The sequence below is a fragment of the Aythya fuligula genome, chromosome 25 (genome assembly GCF_009819795.1).
Source record: "Aythya fuligula isolate bAytFul2 chromosome 25, bAytFul2.pri, whole genome shotgun sequence".
NCBI classification, from domain to species: domain Eukaryota; kingdom Metazoa; phylum Chordata; class Aves; order Anseriformes; family Anatidae; genus Aythya; species Aythya fuligula.
In genome coordinates, this window is record NC_045583.1 from 2,506,882 (window position 1) to 2,528,183 (window position 21,302).

The window sequence follows — 21,302 nt, forward strand, 5'->3', positions numbered from 1 at the left end:
TGGCCATCAGGAAGGGACTATCCTTGGCGGATGGTCAAATATCTCAGGGCGCCGGCAGGAGCCTTGTGCTGAGACCTCCCCATGCTAATCACTACTTACAGCCTAACCCAATCTCCCTAGCCATCAATCCATCCCGCCTTGGCACCAAACCTCCCTTTACATAACGCTGTGGGCACAGAAAGCAATGCTGGATCAATCTCTCACTTATCCCCACCCTGTTTCTTTCCCACTCAGACGCCTGGATGCAAACCTTATCTCTGTGGTGCCCGAGAAGAGCTTTGAGGGGCTGCTCTCCTTGCGTCACCTGTGGCTGGACGATAATGCCCTGACGGAGATCCCTGTCCGAGCTCTGAACCACCTGCCAGCACTGCAGGCCATGACCCTGGCTCTCAACCAGATCTGGCACATTCCCGATTATGCCTTCCAGAACCTCAGCAGCCTCGTGGTGCTGTAAGCCTTTCTGCTTCTATTCCCTCGCAGCCGCGGCATCCTCCAGCTGGGACAAGGTGCTGACCCTGCCTGGCAAAGCATCCTCAGCCCCTGGGAAGCTCCCGCTGCTTGCTCCCGAGGGGCAGCTTTTTGCTCCGGGGGTGGGCAGGCAGGGGGCTGGTTCACCAGAGTCGAGGAATCCCCACCATTTGATGGGAAATGCTAAAATCTCCACTCACTTTTGAAGTTTTTTAATGTTTTCCCTACTTGAACAGCCAAAAAGGTCCTCGACATCTTTCAAAAATAATGACATTTATAAAATAAATAAATAAATAAATAAATAAATAAAGAAAGAAAGATCTGGAAACAAAAAGCAGATTTTTTCCACTGAAAATTCAAACAACAAAAAGCTTACAATTTCTAGTCCCTTCTCCAACCTCTGTGTTAAATCATAGTCATAGAGTGGTTTGGGTTGGAAGGGACCTTAAAGATCATCTAATTCCAACCACCTGCCATGGGCAGGGATATCTTCCACTAAAACTACAGGAATTTCTATTGAAATTAAGAAAAAAAATGAAAACTTGCAATCGGGTCAAAAAGCAATTTTTTTTCTGATTTTTTTTTTCTTGGAAAACATGCAACAAAAACTGCTTGAGCAAATATGATTTGGAACAAAAGGTCTGAGCTCAACACCTTGTCCAAGCTTGTGTGTGTGCTTATTTGCATGACGGTGTAACACACACCACTCACCAGTTCTTTGCAGCGATCACAGCCCCGTGGTGCACGCTGTTGTCCAGTTTGCATGATAAATATTTTACTGACAGTACTCGGAGCAATGTAGAGAACGGGACTGCTGTTGGAGGACACCAGGTGCAGGTGGGACACGTTCACTTCACAGGCAGTGAGACATTAAAACACAGCCTCTAATCAGAAAGCAAACTAATGCCATGGGAGTTACGTCAGGAGGTGCATCCCTTCAATCAACAGAGGCTTGGATAGTATCTGGCTGTTAAAAGGAAGTTTACATGTGCAAATTAGCTAGTCATTAACTTTTTGGTGTTGATTAATAAGTTCAGGTGTGATTGCCAATTACTTCAGAGCTCCTGTATCTACATGAAATGCTAACTTTTAGTTTGCTAATATGCCTGTTGATATCAGGGTATTAAGTAACCTCAGCATGTGGTGCCCAGTGAAAGCTTAGCAATTAGTTCACTTTCAAAATTTAAAGTGTTTACTGAAACCATCTAGCACAGAAAGTGCCTGGACAAAGCACAGTCCACTGTTTTATTAGCATCAACTTCAGCTGTTTAGACAAATCACAAAGGCTTGTTTAGGAGAAACACTAAAAGCAACTTGAGAAATGTCAAATAAGTAGTTTTCACCCACAATAGTGCCCATTCTACCAAGACATCCTTTGACCCATAATACAAGCACTTCATTCAGCCTTAATAGCTAGCACGGAGGGTGAGCTGACATTTCGATTGTTATTCCAGTCTCAAAGCATGCTGCTTTCATTCTTGCTTATCCCATACTTTGGGTGCGAAGCAACTCCTTAATTAAACAGGCAAGCTCAAGAAATAAAAGTCAATGACCATTAGGTCGCAAGGGAGAGGATAATGTCCCACCACAGACAATTGGACGGGAACACATGTGTGATCCTGCCAGGCGCTGTGGGACACGAAGCTGAATTTTTGTGGGATCACAAGTGTTTGGCAGAACTGTCCCCATAAATCTCTCCCATGCTTCCACGCATACCCCTGTCAGCGCGCAGCCAGTGGAAAGTCACCAAGTGTTCTTCCTGCGCCCCTACCGGGACGTTTCCCTGCCTCACACTCACCCACCAAGCCAAGAAGCTCCCAAAAGCCAGCAGGCAAGTAAAGCCCACGAGGAGACTTTTCCACACAGGATGCAAAGGATACGCACGTGCATCCCTCTGCCAAGCTGTGAATGCAAACGTAGGTGGAGAAGAGCTAGCTGCTGCCCGAAACTTCAGCAAACTTCCAGCCCGAGAGGTAAAATGAGCACCTGGGGGAGGAGAGATGAGAACAGATGTGGAGGAGCAGGGGGAATCTCTCCTTTACAGCCTGATTAATGCTCGTGGGCACGGCTGGCCATGGCTGAGGGGGGAGATGTGCTTCTCCTCCCGCACCTTGGGACTTTGGGAGAAATGCGGGTGATCCTCCAGCACTGACACAAAGAACCACCACCAGGACATACGAGCCTCAATCTGGAACAAGTTAAGGGGTTCAGTCTCTGCTGATAAATTACACCTCCGTGGAGGAATTCCCTGATCTTATTCCCAACTATAGCTGCCGCAGGTTTCTCACCAGGGCTGCCGGGTGTTCGGTAAGCAGAGTCTCATGTAAATCACTCAACATGAAATCTCTGAGGCTCAGGAATTGGCACCGTCTTTTCCCAGCCTCGATAACAAGGGCTTCGTGTGCTGTGATGTTGGCACCATGCTGTGGATGGCAAAAGGCAGGCGGCTTCTTTGATCAGGGTGTCTCATGGGAACAGGATACCAAGGATGTTACCTCCAAGTCTGATCTATTCAGGACAGAATGTGTCCTAGCATATACAGGCAGAACTGGTCCTAAATATTGTACAGCTAATGATTTGTATGAAACAGATTTGTTACAAAAAGCATTTTCTTTGTTGGGCACAAAGGGTTTTTCATTTAGAAGCTGAGCATCTGAAACCCCCATGCTGCTGTGCTGACAGGCTGATAAAGAGCATGACAGCCGTTCTCGTTAGTGTCCCTCGTTCCCTCTGTCAGCTGAATTCAGCAGAAAGTCAGCTTCCAAACCAGGAATCACAGCACCTCTTCCAGCCCCAGTCCCAAAAAGGGTCCACGAGCCCTGCAGTAAAATCTCATGGGAGACAAATTTGGGAACCATAGCCCAGGAATTCCCACAGTGCTGCAGAGTCTCTGAGCTGGGCTGCGGTTCCCTCCCTGGTGTCACCGAAGGAGCTGAGCTCCCTCAGCACAGATGTTAGGTAAAACTCAGGATGTTGGGTGGGACATGGGGTCAGGGTGCCCTTCTCCTCCACAGGCCAGGCAGAGGAGGGGTTGCTCTGCAGCCCTGTAATGATGGACCTGGCTAGAGAAAGTCCTTGGGAAGTTTTATGTTCATCACTCAGCAGGAGATCCTTTAAGTTAGAGCAAATGAGGTTAAAACCTGGGTCCTTCTCTGTCTGGGTCCTCAGGGAGCCTCAGCTCCTGGAAACCTCTTTAACTACAGCATTCCTGCAACACTGTCAAAAGGACTCAGCATTTGATACCTTACATCAAGCAAGCTTGGAGCCAGTGAGTTACCTCAACCCCAGAATCAGAAAGGACGCTCCTGTGCTACTGTCTGCCTGCACAGAGGTCTTTGAAAAGCAAAGAATACAGGGAAAGACAAGAACGTATGAACAATATATGAACACATGAACAACATGGACAGCTGCACCAGGGGCAAGCTGAAGGTGTCTGCAGCCCTACAAGATGTGTTAGCTTGGGCCAGCATTAAATGGCTGAGAAAAAAATTAAGAAGAGGGTATGATGACCGTTCTCCATCTTCAGAATATGTTCACAGGTTCATTTATGTCTTAGGGATTTCCCAAACCAGAAATGAGCTTCTTATCTGTAAGATTCATTGCTGGACTTCCTGCCCATGAATTTTTCCAATGGCTTTTGGCACAATAGTAAACTTTAGGCATTCAAAATATTCTGTGGCAAGGACCTCCATAGGTCAGTGATCCACGGGTACCTCCTTAGGTTGTTTTCATGCTGCTACTGGTTAGTTTTGCTTAATGCCCCTTAATTCTTGCACCCTGTCTCTACCTGATCTGTGCCATCTCTGTATGTGTTACTGTCTGTCCTGCCTTTCCTACATCGCAGCTTTTCCAGTCTCCATCCAACTGGCTGCTCTGGAAGCAGATGTTAGCCTATAAATCACATTTGTTCCTCTGCACCTCTAAATGGAGAGACCAGAACTACACACTTTTAACAAAGAGAAAGATGAACCGTGAGTACATGGTGCCACAGTGCCCTTCTGTAGCCTGTTTTCTCTTTTCTAGTCATCCCTATCATTTGGTTTGCTTTTCTGACAGCTGTCAAACACCAAGAGCTTTTTCCTGTAGACATTTAAGAGGCTGTTAGTGTGTATGTTCATGTAACACTATTTTCCCTCTTCTACATCATCTTACATTCATGAAGCCTGAATTTTAGTTGATGTTTTACTGTCAAGGACAAGGAACTCAGCCGTGAGTGCTTCCCTCCCAGGCCACCCAGCAAGACCTTCCAGCTGCGTGTGCTGAGATCTGAGGTCACCAAATGAAGCAAATTCTAGCAGAGCTTCTCTCTTACAGTTTTTATTATGTAAGGACATGACGCAGCTTTATCTCTAACAGCACTAAATAGCAACTAGAGGAGGAAACCAATTTCCGAGATGCCTGGGTTTACAATCCTCTTTCAGTCCTTGATCTTTCTTTTGAGCAAAGCTTTCAAAAGAGCCAACTCATTTTCAGTGCCCTCTGTGCCAGGGAGCAGATGTCAAACATCTTATCCCTGCTTTCCAGAGGTGCTGGGAGACTGTAACTTTGGGTGGCAGTTTAGGAACCAGCAGAACACAGAGCTCCCCAGCAGGACAAAGCCCAGCATGGCAGCTCAGTGCAGGGCTGAGCCTCTGCACCACTGCCTTCACCTGTACAAGGGGGTTAACAAGTCCCTCTCTGAAAGAACCTCGGGGTTGGTGAGGAGTGCCAGGCATGTGCAATTCATTATTACTAAGAACAATATTTCCTGGAACATCTGGGTCCCATTCATGGGCCTTCTAATTTGCAAAAGTGCCTTTTCTCTCTGAGGACCAAACACACTGCCTTGGGAAAAGTGAGTTTCCTCCTCCAGCACTTGAGGAAGAAATGAATTGTGCTCCAGTGCACGCCCGACAGTGTCACTTCTGATCAATCTCTGTTCTTTGCCAGACAGCTCTAATGCTGGCCCTTCACTGTCAGGAATAATCTGTGTGAATTTGCACCATTTATGATTTAGATTTCTCTATTTATCCACAGCCAAATTGAGGAAAAAGGACAGCTTTGCCACAATAGATCTGGAAATTCATCATGGCAATGGCTGGCACAGTGGGAAGATTCGCATCAAGTCAGATTTGAACTTGGTTCAAAATCATCTAATGCAAATAACCGATGGAGAATGTTTGCATTTGTCTTTTTTTTTTTTTTTTAAGATGAAAAAATGAAGTCATTAGAAATGAAAGCAATGGAGAATCCACCACTTCTCTTTGTAGTTTGTTCCAGTGGTTAATCATCCTTAGTGTTAACAAAAAAAAAGAAAAAGCTCATATTTCCCATTTGAATTTTCTTTGGCTTTGACTTCAGACATTTGTTCTTATTATTCTATTCTCCACTAAATCACCGAACCATTTTAGTACCCATTTTCTAACCAGGAAGGATCCTATACATTATGCTACACTCATTCCCTTGATCTTACTTTTAATAAGCTAGACAGATTGAGTTCTCTAAATCTCCATCCTACTTTTTTCCCAGCCCTTGGATCATTTTTATTGCTCTTCTCCACACCCATTCCAAATTATCAACATCCAGCTTACAGTGTGGATACTAGAAACACATTTAGCCTTCCAGAGCTGGTTTCACCATTGCACTACTCAGCTATACTATCCCTTTCCATACTCTCTCATTTATTCAGGAAAATGCTTTTATTGAAGCAGTATTTAGCATGTTAGCTCAACCTGTTTTTCCCTAGTGTGTAAGAAAACTGATGGAGTTGCCCTGTGCCCTTGGAGGTGGCATTTCCACACATGGAGCTTGTACTGCTGTCGTGTGTGCTGGGCTGTTTCACAGTTCAACACAAAACTGTTCCTCAGATTTTCTTAATGCACTGAAAAAACATATTGAAAGGGAAACGAAATGAAAATGAAACAAATTCTACTAGGAGTTTTGCAGGCATGGGGAAGGGCCACAAATAAGTCTTGTAGGTATTTCTTTATGGAGTGTTTCTCGAGTTTTATCACCTAAGAGACAAACCAGGATGAAGTGTCTCCCTCTAGCCTGTCCGGGGGATTATGGCCATTTGTTATTCTGCAGCTACTGCAATTTGTGCTGGTTTTGAGCAAGGCAGAGCGTGGCTTCACCTGGCACAGCAGAGGAGCTAACCCACCTTAGGGGCAGGTGGCATTCATGCTACTGCAGGAGCACATGGGGCAACTTCTCTGCCATCCTGCCAGAGGCCACCAGGGTGATGGCTTTTGTGATGAGACCACTGTTTTCCAGTGGAGGTACACAGCTGGAACACACAGCCAGTCTGTATGCCAGCCTACAAAAGAGCTATGACTGTCCTGCTTCTTCCTGAGCAAAGCCACTTTCATGGATGATTGCCATGACTGATTATTAACTGATGATTGATTAACCCCCCTCTGTGGTACTGACCTGAAAAGGGAGGTAGAGACCATAATGCTTGCTGATAGGAGCAAGGATAGGACAGTGGTGGATACTAGCTCCATGGGAACAGGAGGGCCTTAAAGACTTCTCATGTTTTTGCATCATGAGATGGTTGTTTATAGCCCAGAACCAAATATCTCAAGCTGCTATCATACCAGCTGTAATTTACAGGGCAGAATATAACGTTGTGTGGGCTGAGCTCAAATTGACAAACATTGGAGATGTTGCAATTCCACTTGTTAAAATGTGTTTACCACTGGAGAAAAAAAAAAAAAAAAAAAAAAAAAAAAAAAAAAAAAAAGCAGGATGGAAGAAAAGAATGTCTTTTCAAGTGTTTACCTTTCCAGTTTATATTGCATTCAAACTTGCTTGTTTCTATTATTGCCATGTGGTTGGGTAACAACTCTATTAAGCTTGGACAGCAATTTTTCTTATAACTCTCTTTTTTGGTTGCTCATAATTTTCTCACCAACAAAGAACACCCTTCTGATGATTTTCATTACTCTGCCTCCAAACAAAGCAGATTAGAGCCAAATATAAACACAGCAGGTGGTTGCTTTTCTATTCTCTCTCCATGCCTGACTTGAGCAATAGTAGTCAAACTGAGCTGCTCAGCATGCCCAGCTTAGACAGGACAGCCTGCTGTACCACCCCAACAAAGCTCTGGGGAGCTCACATCTTCCCCAGCACTCAGCATTTCCTTTCTCCTCACACTGTCCCCTCACTGCAGGCAGAGATTTGGGGCCAGAGGTTCCTGTGGTACCTCTCGCTGTGATTAGAGAGAGCGACTCCAGATCCAAAGCCTCCATTTGCCAAATGCTGGATCCAGTGCGCAAAGGGACCCAAGTGACTGGCATCATCTTGCACTGGAAGTGCCAAGTGAAGTAAGGGCAACATGATCTGAAGCTATCCCATAAAATTTGACAGAGGAAACCGTCTGGACTTGAACTTCTTTTCTTATGACAAAGAGAATTTCTCCTGTAAGATTCAGCCTCTTTTCTCCCCTAAGAGTCACAGGCAATCCAAGTTTTCTTGCATATATCTTCCTTCTCTTTTGCCCTGTTTGCTCAAAGAAGCAAACATATTTTATCACAGATCTTTCCCCTCCCTTCCCCTTCCTCCGAGATGTTTGCATGTTCTCATCCCAACGACAAACATCCGTCTTGGGCTGGTTTCTGAACTGCAGTGTTTTGCAAGCCCCTACCAAACTGCCCTAGAGCCTGGCTGTTTCTCCACTCCCAGCTCCCTCCTGTTTTACCCCAGAATATTTGGCAGTGGGAGCTGTGTGTGCTCAGCCAAACAGTTCACACTTGAATCCAGGTGGAGTGAGAGATTTTTCAAGCTGAGACAGATTTAGATCAAGCAGCAAATAACGAAAAAGTCATTGATCCACCTGCCAGTGTGGAGCCTCCCCCAGGCTCTTGGAAGGAGGCAGCAGTGTTGGACGAAGGCTGGTGCATCCCCGAGCGTGGGCAAAGGAGAAAAGGACCCCACAGGCAAGTGGTGTGGCAGAAAATTAACCACACGGTGCTCTGTGTTAAAGGAGAACATGAACTGTAAAACAAACTGATGGGAAAACACCCTGATGGAGACCAAAGAGGAGGACCTTACCTCCTTGGTGGGCATTCCTCCACACAACACAGCCCTCGCTGGAAGTGCAGGCTGGGCAGCCATGGCTTGTCATGTCCTGTTTTTCATCAGACTTTCCCCAGGCTGCTCACAATACCTTCCTGCACAGATTTCAAGGTGCCCTAAAGTGGGATTTCAGAGGCAGATGCACAGGCAGCCATGCGGTGCCCACCAGCTGTAAAGGAACCCAGGTGGCTCAAGCACGCCGATGCGTGCACGCAGTCTCTGACAACCCAGAGGAAGAATCCAGGAATGAAGATCTTGGATTTGCCAAAAAACAGGCATGGGAGTAGGAGGCCTGTGGAAACAGAGAACCTAGCAGATGAGAATCCAGGAGAACTCATCACCCATGAAGCCTCCAAGGCAAAAATACCACAGATGGCTTTTCGAGCCAGCAGGCCCCCAGCACCAGCATTAAGGCCAGGAGCTCCAGAGCCCCTAAGCATGAGATGTTCATGGCATGTAGCATGAGAAAGAAGGGCACAGGGGAAAAAAAAAAAATCTGTCTTAGTGTAGAGAATGTGCATTGGCCTGTTGCATGGCCCTGGCACTCCAGAGACACTTAGAAGCTTTAAACTAAAGATAACTTTCTTTGCAATCAAACTGGAGCTGATCCAGGAACAGGCAGCATTTCTTATATATATATATATATATATATAATATATATTTAAGGAAAGATAATAAACTGTGACTAACAGGATGATTTTAAACTCAAGTTCTTCTTGCTGCTATTAAGGCTCCGAGGAGTCCAAATATGACTCTGTCCTTAGATAGCACCCAGTGCCCACAAACGACTGGTGAAGTCACACAGCACACCCAGGGTTGGTAGCAATGTAAGGTGAGATTTAGTGTTTCTTGAAGCTTCTTGTTTAAGCATGTTCATCCGAGGTCAGCCAGTGGCTGTGTAAGTGGAGGTCTCTAATGTCCTGGGAGAAATGGGAGTTTGGTAGCTGCTCCAGCACTATTACACCTGGCAGTGTCTGATGAGGCAGGAGAGGAGACCTTACAAAACCCCTCATCATCCCAGCCCAGGCCACGCTCAGCTTGTCCCTGTACCCCATATTGGCAGCAAAAGGTCATCTTACATCTCCACTGACCTCTGCTTTGTCCGCAGGCACCTGCACAACAACCGGATCCAACGTCTGGGAGCCAACGGCTTCGACGGGCTGCACAACTTGGAAACGCTGTGAGTCACCTCCTGCCCTCTCTGCGCGTGTTCACCCCCTGTGTGCTCTGTCCCTGCCCAGTAACGGGGTGCAGTGCGGCCACCTGAGGCCACCAAAATGAGGGGGTGGCTTGAGTTCAAGGCTGTTAACATTGGTGGGGATCTACGGAATAACTCTCTGAGACGGTCTCACGGCACCACACAGAGCCAGCTGACTTCACCGTGTTCTTGGCACGGCTGGGTAGGAAATCTGTCGGGAACCACAGGGGGGTGGGAAGCAGGAATGAATTCTCCTCCAGGACACATCTTCATTTGCAGCAGACGGGTGACCCTGAGCCCACGGGCACTTAAATCTGACGTCCTTGCCTTGCACACACACTGTCTTTGATGGCGGTATGAATTGCTTGGGTCTCATGTGCCGTGCGTTGGCCTAGGAGGAAACACAAACAAGAAAGCAAATAAATCAAGGCTCTGTAGGACTGGAGGAGGCGCCTGTAGCCCTCAATTGTGCAGAAACATGTCCCTTCATGCGAGCCGTGGGGTCAACAAGGCCTGCTCTCCTTGCCAGGGAGAACTAGGGGGGTCTGGGTCACAGCAAAAAGCGAGGTGACGCTTCCCAGCATTCAAGTGCCATTCACGGAGGCAGGGCCCTTCTGTGCCGAGCACGGCGCCAGCAGCAGCGAGCGGGTGAGACTGGAAGCAGCAGGCAAGCCCTGGGTCCCCAGACGCACTCCTCAGGCAGGCCCATGACATGCATTGTCTCTCGCGCTCAGACTGGCACATCCTGGGGCCACCCAGAAGGGCTCGGCTGGGGAGAGGCTCAGCAGTGCCAGGGAGGAGGCTGGGGATGGATGGGCTCTCCTGGAGGCCAGCGGGGCTGCCCCGTCGCTGTGCCAGCTTGGCTTGCTCCCCCAGAATTTCTGGTGGGTTCGGGCAAATGCATGAGGGCAAAGTCTTGCCATCAAGGCAGGATGAGGGTGGGCAGGTCGCAGGAGGGAGGAGAAGACTCACTGATGAATGGGAGCCCTGTTTGGGCTGCAGCCCATGCAGCAACGTAGCAGTCTGCATCGGGGTAAATTTATTCTGCAGCCAAGGTGGTTGAAGCCACCCCACTGCCCATCTCAAGCACAACAGAGCCACAGAGAAAAACCTGGCCCCTTATTTACTGCAGGGAAGTCTAAAGGGCTTCTGCTGTCCTGGGAGATAATTCAGCTTACATGGACACTTGCACTGAAAGCTCATTTTCCCTCTCTTCCCCTGTTCCTGCTGTAGTGCTTTCTTTGCCTCTTCTTATCCATCTGTTCCCCCAGTGCTCAGGGTACCTCAGCATTCCCACCTTGCTCTCAGACCTTGCAGGAACAGGACTGCAGACACTGCAAGGACGGGGCTCTCCACTGCTGACCAGAGAGCCCTGGGAGTGCTTCACCTTCAGGGTTTGTCCGCTTTGGAGCAGGGCTTTGCTTGACTATTGCCCAGCACCTGTGTTCAGGCTCTGATGGCCCCAACGTGTTCATGTAGTATTCCCCATGCCCCATCCGCCTTGAGGATGCAAGGGCAGTGCTGTGTCGAGATCTCCAGGCTCTCCTCCCTGTCTGATCACACTGAAGGAACATCTTAGAGAGAGAGAGAGATGGCTTTTACTCCTCATAGCCTGAGCATCGAGTTCTCACCTCCAGGCCAGCAAATACCTCAAGTCCCTGCTCTTTGAGGAACACATTGTCCCCCAATGGAGCCAGCCCCACATTAATCCCTGGCACTTTGGAGATTTTGGCCCTGCTGTCTGAAGCTGGCCAAGCTTTGTGGCAAAAATATTTGGCTGCATCAACGCAGCCACACTGCTAGAGCTGCATCTACCTACCACCTCCCAGCTCCTGTGCATGTGGAGACTATTACAGTCTCCTGCACATACCCTTTAATTCAGATTATGATTACATTCTGTTGACAGCACTTAGCACATTTTCTTGGCTTGGGCAGGCCAAACTGAGCTCCCAGTTACCCCGTGGGCGTTACCTCCTGGAAGGCAGCAGGATGGCAAGATTTGGTGAAGACAGAAACATCTCCAGGGTTCCTAAAATGAGTATTTGTGGCCAAATGCTGATTATAATCCAGGCACAATAGCTGAAGAACTGTAGGAGTTGAGAGGAAAGAATTGTTCTCGGGGGGTTCAGAAAAGCATATAAAGTTTTAGGTGCAGAAACCTCTGTTCCCCTAAGGGAAATGTTTCTCTTCATATTCAGCTAGACAGAGAAACATCTGTTTTAACAAATGCAGAAAAAAAACTTTAGAAGGAACAGGACCCACTGCTCCATGCAGGTTGCAGCAGTGTGCAAGCTGCCTATGCACAACCACACCAGATGCCTGCCTCGCTTGTGCAAAACCAGGTCCCAGCTGAGCATCTCTGTTCACGGAGATGGCTTGGCTGTCATATTTCAGGAGGACAGCAAGTCTAGAAAGATATAAAGTAAAGCCAGATGAAGGACTTCATCTTTCCTGTGCAGATACCATGCATAACAGCAGACTCTGCCACATACAGAGCAAGAGCAGCTCTGAGTTTTCCATAGTAATGAGGGGAAGGGAAGAGAGATCAAGGGGCAGGGAGATGGTGCTGAATGTGCAGCACTCGCCAGGTCTCAACTCATCAAACACCAGCACATCACTGGAGAAAGCAGCTCCAGGAAAATCTTCTGTCAGGGCGAGATCTGGCTGTTCACCAGTCCCCCCAGCCTCATCTCCCTGGGAAGGAAACCTGGGCAGGCAGGCTGGAAGCAAGTCAGAGCAGCCCTGGCCAGCTTCCCAATAGGGTTTCGAAACAGCCTTGAAAATCAGTGAGATTCCCTCGCCGGTTCCCATAAGCCTGAGAGATGACAGAGAACCACCCTGCAGGGCTGCAGGAAGAAACTCCAAGCGTGGCCAAGCCATGCAGCCAGGTGTTAGATGGCCAAACAGGGCGATACTTGGCATTTTTCAGCCTTCTTGACACAGAGTAAACCATAGTGCTAATATCCTTACATGACATGTTCCTCCTGTAGTCCCTGTGGGTAATGGACTCATCCTTTAAATATAGCGTGAGCTCTGGGGTGCCCACAGGAGATGCAAAGCAGAACCAGCTGGGAACAGAGATGTAAATACCAAGAAAGTGACAACCGTAACCCATAGGCATTCCCAGAGGGGAACTTCCAGCAGCTGTTTGCTCTCTGGGCATGAGGACCACAGTGGGACCCACCCAGGAGGGCTTTGGGTGAGGAGTTGGGAGGTGAAATAAAGGAGGAAAAAAGCCAAAAAAAAAGCCAAAGGGAAAGATGAGCTTTTGTAAGCAGAAGCAAGGCATGCCAAAAGCTGAGAGTCCAGTCCTGCTGCTCTTCACTTGGCTTCGCTGTTCCTGCTTTGCCTTGTAAAACCTGCCCTGTAATGTATTTCTCCTTACACTGTTTAATGTGGGCTGTAAAACATCAGGCCGCATAACTGGCTTCCAGCTGCTTGGATGGGGGGATCTTACTTCTACATTTCCTGATCATTTGGGCCTTAATTTCTAAATCTTTAACAATGCAGGGGTTAGGGGAGGGGGATTAGACTGTACCTGTTCTGTAGCATAGGCTTGGTAAGTGGGGATGTTCAAGGAAAAGTTGCCTGCAAAGAGCAGTTGACTGCGGCCAGGAGTGTGCAATGGCAGAGGCTGATTTTTGCAAACATCCAGTCTTTGCACTCTCAGATCTGGGGAAACAGGGCAGGGGGGAGAACAGGTTTGTTTTTAGAGCAGCAGCAAGGGAAAATGCCATCCAAAGGCCTGCATGGTGCTAATACATGAGCTGAGTTCCCCAACACTGCATCAAGCCAGTATTTCTCATGGGGAGAATCCTGTGACATGAATTTCCACGGCGACAATGACTTTGTGCCCGGGTTTCTTCCTTAACACCTTAGCCCAAAAGCTGACTGCTTTTATAACGTTCTTGAGCTTTGCAGCCAGTCTAAAGGCTGATGAATAATTGCATCAAATCCACCCTGGATTCTCCATGCCTTGCAGAGCTGACTCTGACCTCATTAGATCAGTTATGAGGATGTTGAACCTGATCAGCTAACCATCCACTACCCTGGAACATAATTTTTTCATGGAGCAGCCCTGGAAGGGAAGGTGGATGCACAAAGCAGCTCCAGATGGCCGTGCCCCAAGTCATTGCCCTCCGCAGGGTGAAGAGATGGAAGGGGCAGGTGGCCTGAGACACACCTGAATATATCCAGTCCTTCAAGGAGAGCCATGGGGAGGGCATCAAAACTTGGAGTCTGGATCTCAGAGCTGGCCCCCAAGCCCTAGCTCCAACCACCAGCAAGGCAGCAAGGGAGAGATGCAAAATAAGAGCTCTGAGCTATGCCCTAAATAGCAGCAATTTGCCCCCAGAGCGCTGCTCCCCTGACTGCCCATGCATCTGTGGCCCATCTCGGATGGGGACCTGGTGGGGGAAGTGGCTGAGAGAGGCCCCGCAGCCCTGGCTCCTTTCCTCCGCCCGAGCTGACCCCGCTGCTCCCACTGCTCCCACTGCTCCCAGTCGTTCCCACTTCCCCCTCCCGTCCACACCCTTCCAGCTCCTCCGCCAGTCAGACAAAGGAGATAAATCACTTGGAAGGAGCAAATCTTCATTCATTTAAAAACCTTTTAATTTATTTTTTAAAAATAGGGCTAATAAATTAAAAACGTCTCCCAGAAGGGCTGAATCCAAAACCCTCTGGCTCCAGGCGTTTTATCTGCCTAACCTTGCCTCACAGGAAATGCCCTTACCACAGGCTTTCGCAGCGCGCTGCCCTATTATCCGGGTAATTAGTCGAGTCTGTAAATGCAGAGCAGAGCTGGAACCTACTGACTCCTCTGGAGAGCTGGATTTTCTATGGAGGAAAAAAAAAAATTAATATAAAGTACACCTCGGGCGATGAAGGCAGGAGGAAGGAAATGGGAAATATCTCCACCGCAGCTCATACAGGGATCGTTTAACCCTTTAGGGCTGGGCAGGCCTTGCTGTTCTCCTGGAAAATAGTCTGCCAAGTGCTACCTTGCTCTTCAAGTGGGGTTTGGCTCCATCAACACGTTTTAAACTTTCTGTGCAGTCTCCTGGTGCTAATCCCTGTCTGCGCTGTCCCAAAGCAGCTGATGGCTTAGAGCCCTTGAGGATGCCCTGTGTGCTGCCCTGAGCTCTGCTCCTGGTGCTCCATCCCCGCTGTGGGTCAGCGAGGGGCCCCGAGCAACATTTTAGGGGCAGCCTGGCCCTATGGTCACATCCTGCTCTGCCAGAGGAGGAAGGGGACTTCAGCAGAGGCTGCAGATCCCGCTGCAGGGGATGGAGTAAGGAAGGGTGCAGGTGGGTTTCTGCAGGGAGGGAGCACAGCTCAGGGACCCCATTGCGTGGCACTGTGCCTGGTTCAAAAATGGCCACGAGGTACATTGCCTGCTCTGATCACTGTGTAAATGGAAGGTGACTTTTCCACACAGGCAAAATCTTCTGTAAAACTGAATTGGCAAATTCACCAATCACTGCCTGGGAGCACTGGGATCAGCCCCTTCCCTTCTGTGGTCCCCTTGGACCAACCGATCCCTCTTTGCTGCCTATCCTCTCCCAAAAGTAGGAGCCTGGACTGCCTCACTGAGCAGCTCAGGCTTTGAACCTGTACCTTCTGACCTGACTCTGAGCTTTGGCAGAACCTGGCCTCATGCAGACAGGACATTCTGGAAGACTAAAAGGAAAAATCAGGGAGCGAAGCCCCCCAGGTCACTGCATTTTTCCATGGGTTATGGCTCTGCTGCAAGGCTCATCCCCTTCCCAGGACTCTGCTTACTCTCCCTTTCCCCACCAAGTCCTCACATTGCCCCTCTTGCACCCTGCAGGCTCCCTCTAAGGCCATCTTGCAACAGCATATAGCACCGGGTCTCCCCAAACCTCCAACCTTTGTGTGTCCAGACATGTATGCTATGACCCATCCCCAACTCCTGTGGCTCCTCAGGCATCATCTTGCTTGAAGCCTTCCCCTTGGACACAGCCTGGGTGCTGCCTTTCGCAGAGCAGCTGAGGCAGAGCAGTGCTGGAGGAGGGGATGCCTCTGCCTCCAGAAACATGAGAGTGAATTGCTTGCCCGTGGAAGGGAGGAGCAGGCACTGCAGGCAGCACAGAGGGCAGCGGAGGCGAGCTGCGGGCATGCTTTCACCACTGATATGCTGATGCACAGAAGCTCTGCCCACACCCCTGCTCCTTTCTCCCAACACCAGGGAGGCCAGGACCCACTGCTTGTGCACCTGGGGGAAGGTGGGGGTCCCCAGCATCCTTCCCGCAGCGCAGTTCAGAAACACTGCTGTAGAGCAGGCGTTCTCCAGCCTGCTTCTTCCCCTGCCTGGCCAAGTGCAGCAGCCTTCTCCGTGCCTCCCCTGCCTGAGTCATCAGCTCCATGGTTATTGTCTGTGCATCTGAGCGACCGAGGTCCCCGCTGCTCTGCTCTGCGGTCAGCTCCTTTTGTGTCTTGTAAATGATATGTTCATGGCAGCGCTTGTGCTCCCAGGACCCCCCACGAGATCCTGCTCTCAAAGGCTTATTTCAACCTTGTTAAATAAATCAAACGGAATTGAAAACATATTTAATTCGGTACCTTCATCAGTTAGAGAACAGACAGAAATACTGGTTGGAACAGACACATTCTGGGCACCGCTGCATTTTTAAATGGGGAACAGAGCTGTGCGAGGAAGGACTGGCAGCTGCAGAAGTACAAGGCAGGACCTACAGACAGGTCCCCCACGCCCCAGCAGTAGAGCTTTCAGTGCCAGTAAACCCTGTAAAATGGTGCAGCACCATGTAAGTGAGGGGCTGGGATGCTTCCAGGCCAGGGTATCAGCAGGAATCCTTGTACAGAGGTTGCTGCTTGCTTCTGGCAGAAATCAGGTACTGCTGGTACCTGCCAAGCTTCCCACAGTGTGGGGCCCACCTCTGCTCCTTTGGGACACCCACGAACTTTGCAGTTCACCAGCAAAGCCTGTGTACTCCTCAAAATTTGCTAAAATGGGCATTTCTCGAACAAGACATTTTCTCTCCCTTTCCATAGTCTGGATGAAACAGGCAGCTCTTCTCAGCTCAAGCTCAACCACAAGCCATGACCTTGATATAACGCATCTGGGTAAAGCTGACTGGCTGGTGGCGGGCAAGAGGTCAAACTAAATGGCCACAACAGCCCCCTTGGGCTTCAAGACTACCAATTAAATCATTTCCAGTGCTTGATTTGGCCACAGCAACCAGCACGACTAGCAGCAGCGGTAATTACATTTACCGGTAGCTTGGTGAGATGCCAGTGAAGGACAGGTGGAAATTCAAGTCCTTATCGGAGGCTGCACAAAGTGTCTCTCCAGGGCACCACAGTAACGTCTCGAACTACTGGCAGCAACCTGCAGTGGGACTGAAATAGTCAGCAAATGTCCCATCTCCAGCTTCTAATCTTATTGCATCTTCAGGTTTATTAGCTGCAAATTTGTGGTGTTTTGTGGCTTATGGAAGAATTTATAGTACTATATAATTTTTTTATTTTTTATTTTTGGCTTCCTGTGTGGAACCACTAATAGTCCCTAACAGGCAGAAAATTGACCTGAGACTCTTTCCCCTCCTTCTCTCTTTTTGGCCCGATTGAAGATATTAATAGTTCCAGGCTGCATGTTGTCAGCTTCAAATCACCCTGGCAGTTAAAGCCCAAAATAACTGTGCCTTTGATGTCAATTTACTTTTATTTCTGAATAAGCAACAGGGTTGGTTAAGATCATCCAAATATGAAGCTATAGGCTCACTCTAGAAATAACAACAATGGAAAGCCAGCCAGTTCATTGTGTCTCGGGCAGACCGGGTGACCTTTAAGAGGTTTTCGTTTTGACTAGAAGAACAGACGAGACTCCTTCTGACATCCCACTGCGATGCCTGGAGCTGGTAACTTGGAGCACAACTAAGGAAAGTGATTTTTTATAGTCCTTTCTCTTGCACATCATTTCTGAACCTCTTGGCTGGGTGACTTTGCTTCCAAAAGCCTTTGATAATGAGCAAAACTCCCTTCCTAATGCTATGGCCATTACTCCTGTCTTTTTTCTATGTACGGTTTTATGAGGTTTCCCAATTGTTTCGGCATGAAGATGGCCACGGCACATTGTCATCCTTCCACCAAGCAATGCTGGCAGGGGATCCGCTGTCCCAAATGTGCCAACAAGGGTGGCACCCCATAGCCAGGACACCCCATACGCAGTGTCCCACAGTCCTGGGACAGACCACAGAGCTGGGGCAGCTGAGACCTCTGCAGAGCCAGGTCCAGCCGCCTTGGCCCTAGAGGCCTCCCTGGCCAGCCCAGCGCCACCCCAGCCCATCTGCCACAGCAATTAGGGGGGATAGTGTCACCTGGTGGCAGGTTTGGCTTTTTGCAGCTTTCCCCATGCCAGACACGAAAGTGCCTGAGCACGGAGCTGGGACCAGCAAAGCATTGCCAAAGCAGCTCAGATAAGGTCAGAGAGAGGAAGTGGACACTTGGAGCTGGTTTCTACACCCCATCCATTTTCCATATGGACCCAACCCCTGGAATGGGTTTGGAGATGAGTCTGGCTGGGACGTGTTCCTCATGGGAGAGCAGGTGGAGAGGAGCAGTGTCTGGGCTGGATGCAACCCTGCTCGCCTCAGATGTCCACAGAAAGACCCATGGACTGAGTTTCACTAAATGAGCAGAAACCTCCTGAGCCCGCGGAGCTCCCCACTGCCTCCACCATCTGCCACCTCCCTGCGGGGACAGCTGGGACCATTTCTGGGCCATTATCTGCCCCAGGGCCTGATTTGAGCTCTGGGTAGGAAGAGAAAGGGACAGGGAACCCTTGTTTGCTGCCTTGGGTTTGGGCTTCGGGGAGAGCTTTCCCACCACAGGGAAGAGCTGAAGCTCTTCCACGGGTACCTGCTTCGTCCAGCCTCCCCCAGCCAGCTGAAATCCCCCAAATCTGCAGCACTGGAGGCAAGTCAGGGCAGTGTGAGCAGCACGCAGATCAGGAGCAGTCAGCTGCTAGCAACACTGCGGGGAGTTGTTAATGAGCACAGTCAGGTTTGTTTTCCGGGAGGGAGCTCATCGCCCCGAAAACCAGGAAGCACCGGCAGGAGCGAGCACGGGCACATTGTCTCTCCTAAACAGGCTGGGGTTGCTGGCAGCCAGGATGAAGTGGCATGACTACACCTGGTTGCATTTCCACTTTCCGACAAGCCCAGCAGATGCCAGAAGTTAGCGACAGCTTTTTTACCCAGAGGGAGCTGCTTAACACAATGCTCTTTGTATCTGTCAAACGCAGGGGGAGGGAGGCCTGGGGATGCTGCCAGGGCTGGGAAAAGGTGTGTGTTCACTCAGGAAGAATTGGTCCTGTACGTACTTGCACACACACCATGGTGCAAACAAAATGTTCATCTGCTGATGAAAGAACAGCCTGCCTGGAAGAGACACGGGCTGGAAAGGAAATGCATTTCTAGAGAAAGACAGGAGCAAATATTACAGCATGCTGAATTATTCCTTGTAAATAATATTGGTTACAGATCTAACTCTTTTTCTGTTAGTGAATCACAGGTGATCCAAGCTTCATCTTTGTTGGGCAATACTTTCCATCTGTCGGGTGCTCACAGGCACATCGGGTATCGCTGGGGAGAAACTCAACCCTGGGCCCTGGCATGGAGCTTCTCAAGAGCATCAGTGATGCTGCAGAGGTGGGCTGAGGGTCACCTAGGGACAGAGCTCGTGCTGCCTCCTCCCTGGGGTCAGTCCCTTGGCATCACCCAGGCCTGTCCCAGAGCCCCAGTTTGTGTTACAGAAAGTTGGGCAAACGGTGCGGGCACACACCCAGCCTTAAGTGACCTCTGCAGCTTCCTGCTCTGCTGTGAAACCTCCCTGTAACCTTGGAAAGTCCCTCTAGGGTGAGACTTTTAAAGGTATTAAGCATCTTATACACAGATAGAGATTTGAGACTGTCAGTCAGTTTAGGCTGCTAATGTCCTCTGATTTCTTTCAGTGCAGTGATGTGAATGTTAATGGGCTTTGACTGATGCTTTCAAAACGCCCAGCAGTGTCCTGTCTGCACTTCCAATCACTCACTCTCTTTTTAAACCCATTCCTGTCCCTCTCTGAGCTTTGGCTGAGGCTTTTTGCAAAAGCCTTGTCCTGCCTGCCCCGGCACAACAGCATGCAGACAAGGCAAGGCACAGACATGAGAGTGATGGACACCTGGCAGGTACAGCAGAGAGCTACTGGCTCAGAGCAGCCAAGCAGCAGACAACGAGTTGTGTGCATCTTGCAAACAGTGAGGTCTACGAGCAGCCATGTGTTAGGCTATTCTTAGACAGATCGTTTTAGACTCAAGCAGAGGAAACTGGGAAAAAAAAAAAACACTGATCCACTGGGACCCAGATGAAAACTGAGTGTGCCAGAGCAAGCTCTTTAGGAGGTGTGGACCTCTCATATCTAATAGAGGGGATGAGGCTTGAGGAGGGGACGCCTCGCTCCTGGTTTGCTCCTGGGCCCTGGGGACATAGATCTGCGTGTGCTGGGGCTCTGCCATCACATTGCAGGTCGGACAGGGCTGGGAGGTCTTGTCTGTCACCCTCTCCTGCTGACTGCAATTATTAGACTATTTGAACCTTTTCCAGCGCCTTCCATTTGAGGCTTAGGTCCTACAGAATCCTGGGTCATTTGCTCAAATCCACACGTGCAGAGCAGGCAGCCAGACTCCCTCTGGCTGGAGGAGAGAAAAGCTCTTGGTGTGCTGTAACAGGACCTGCCTGGGCTGCAGAGGGAATCCAGCAACAAGGGTCTGATGTGGACCTTTTCAGGGCTGCATAGAATAAAACCCACTCAGGCCAATCTCACGTGCTAGGGAATATTTGTCAGGGAATGACAAGACAGGAAATAAAACCAGAAAAAAAAAAATATGAAGTAAGTGCTATCAGCCTGGAGTCCTGGAAGGCACAAAGGAAGACCAATTTGGAGAGACTAACTGGGATGATTTACTGTGTAAATACCTACCGGGCAAAGCCGAGACGGTGCCGTAGAGTAATTCGCATGCAAGGATGCGGGCAAAGGAGAAGACCATGTAAGAGAGAGGGGGGCCAAGAGAGATCATAATGTAATTACCATGCCTGGGCCCAGAGGTTGAGAATTACAAGGTAATTGGGCAGCAACTCATTGCTGTGTAAATGTATGGTTATTTCTGTTCTGCAAACCACAATCCAGGTTACATGGTAATTACTTTGAGGTCCATTAAGTGTAATTATACAGTAATCTCCAGGAGCCAGTAATTACCCTCATGTTCCAAAGTATCTACCACTTAAAACTCGGGGAGTTTCATGCAAGGAGGAAGCAAGTCACATGGCTTTCAGGCTTCAGTGTCCTGGTCTGTGGGATAACCAGCAGGGAGTCAAATGGTCCCATTTCAGCTGGACCTGCCTCTCCATCAGGCCAGCTAGAGGAGGAACATTTCACGTCTAAAGCTCTGCTGGCCTCCCCAGGCTCCCTCTAGTCAACAATAGGATCAGTGCCTCCAGAGGCCTGATCCTCCCCAGCTGCTAGTGGTGCCCTGAAGCTCAAATGAATAATTTCCTGCAGG

At 49.2% G+C, this 21,302-nt stretch overlaps 1 protein-coding gene across 1 annotated transcript in view; it reads left to right on the forward strand.

The window, feature by feature from the left end:
- Positions 1–21,302, forward strand: part of LGR6 (leucine rich repeat containing G protein-coupled receptor 6) — a 125,462-nt gene that overhangs the window by 81,649 nt on the left and 22,511 nt on the right. The window contains exons 5-6 of the mRNA XM_032203143.1: positions 235–450; positions 9,632–9,703. Of these exons, the coding sequence (XP_032059034.1) occupies positions 235–450; positions 9,632–9,703 (288 nt within the window). The remainder of the gene's footprint in view (positions 1–234; positions 451–9,631; positions 9,704–21,302) is intronic.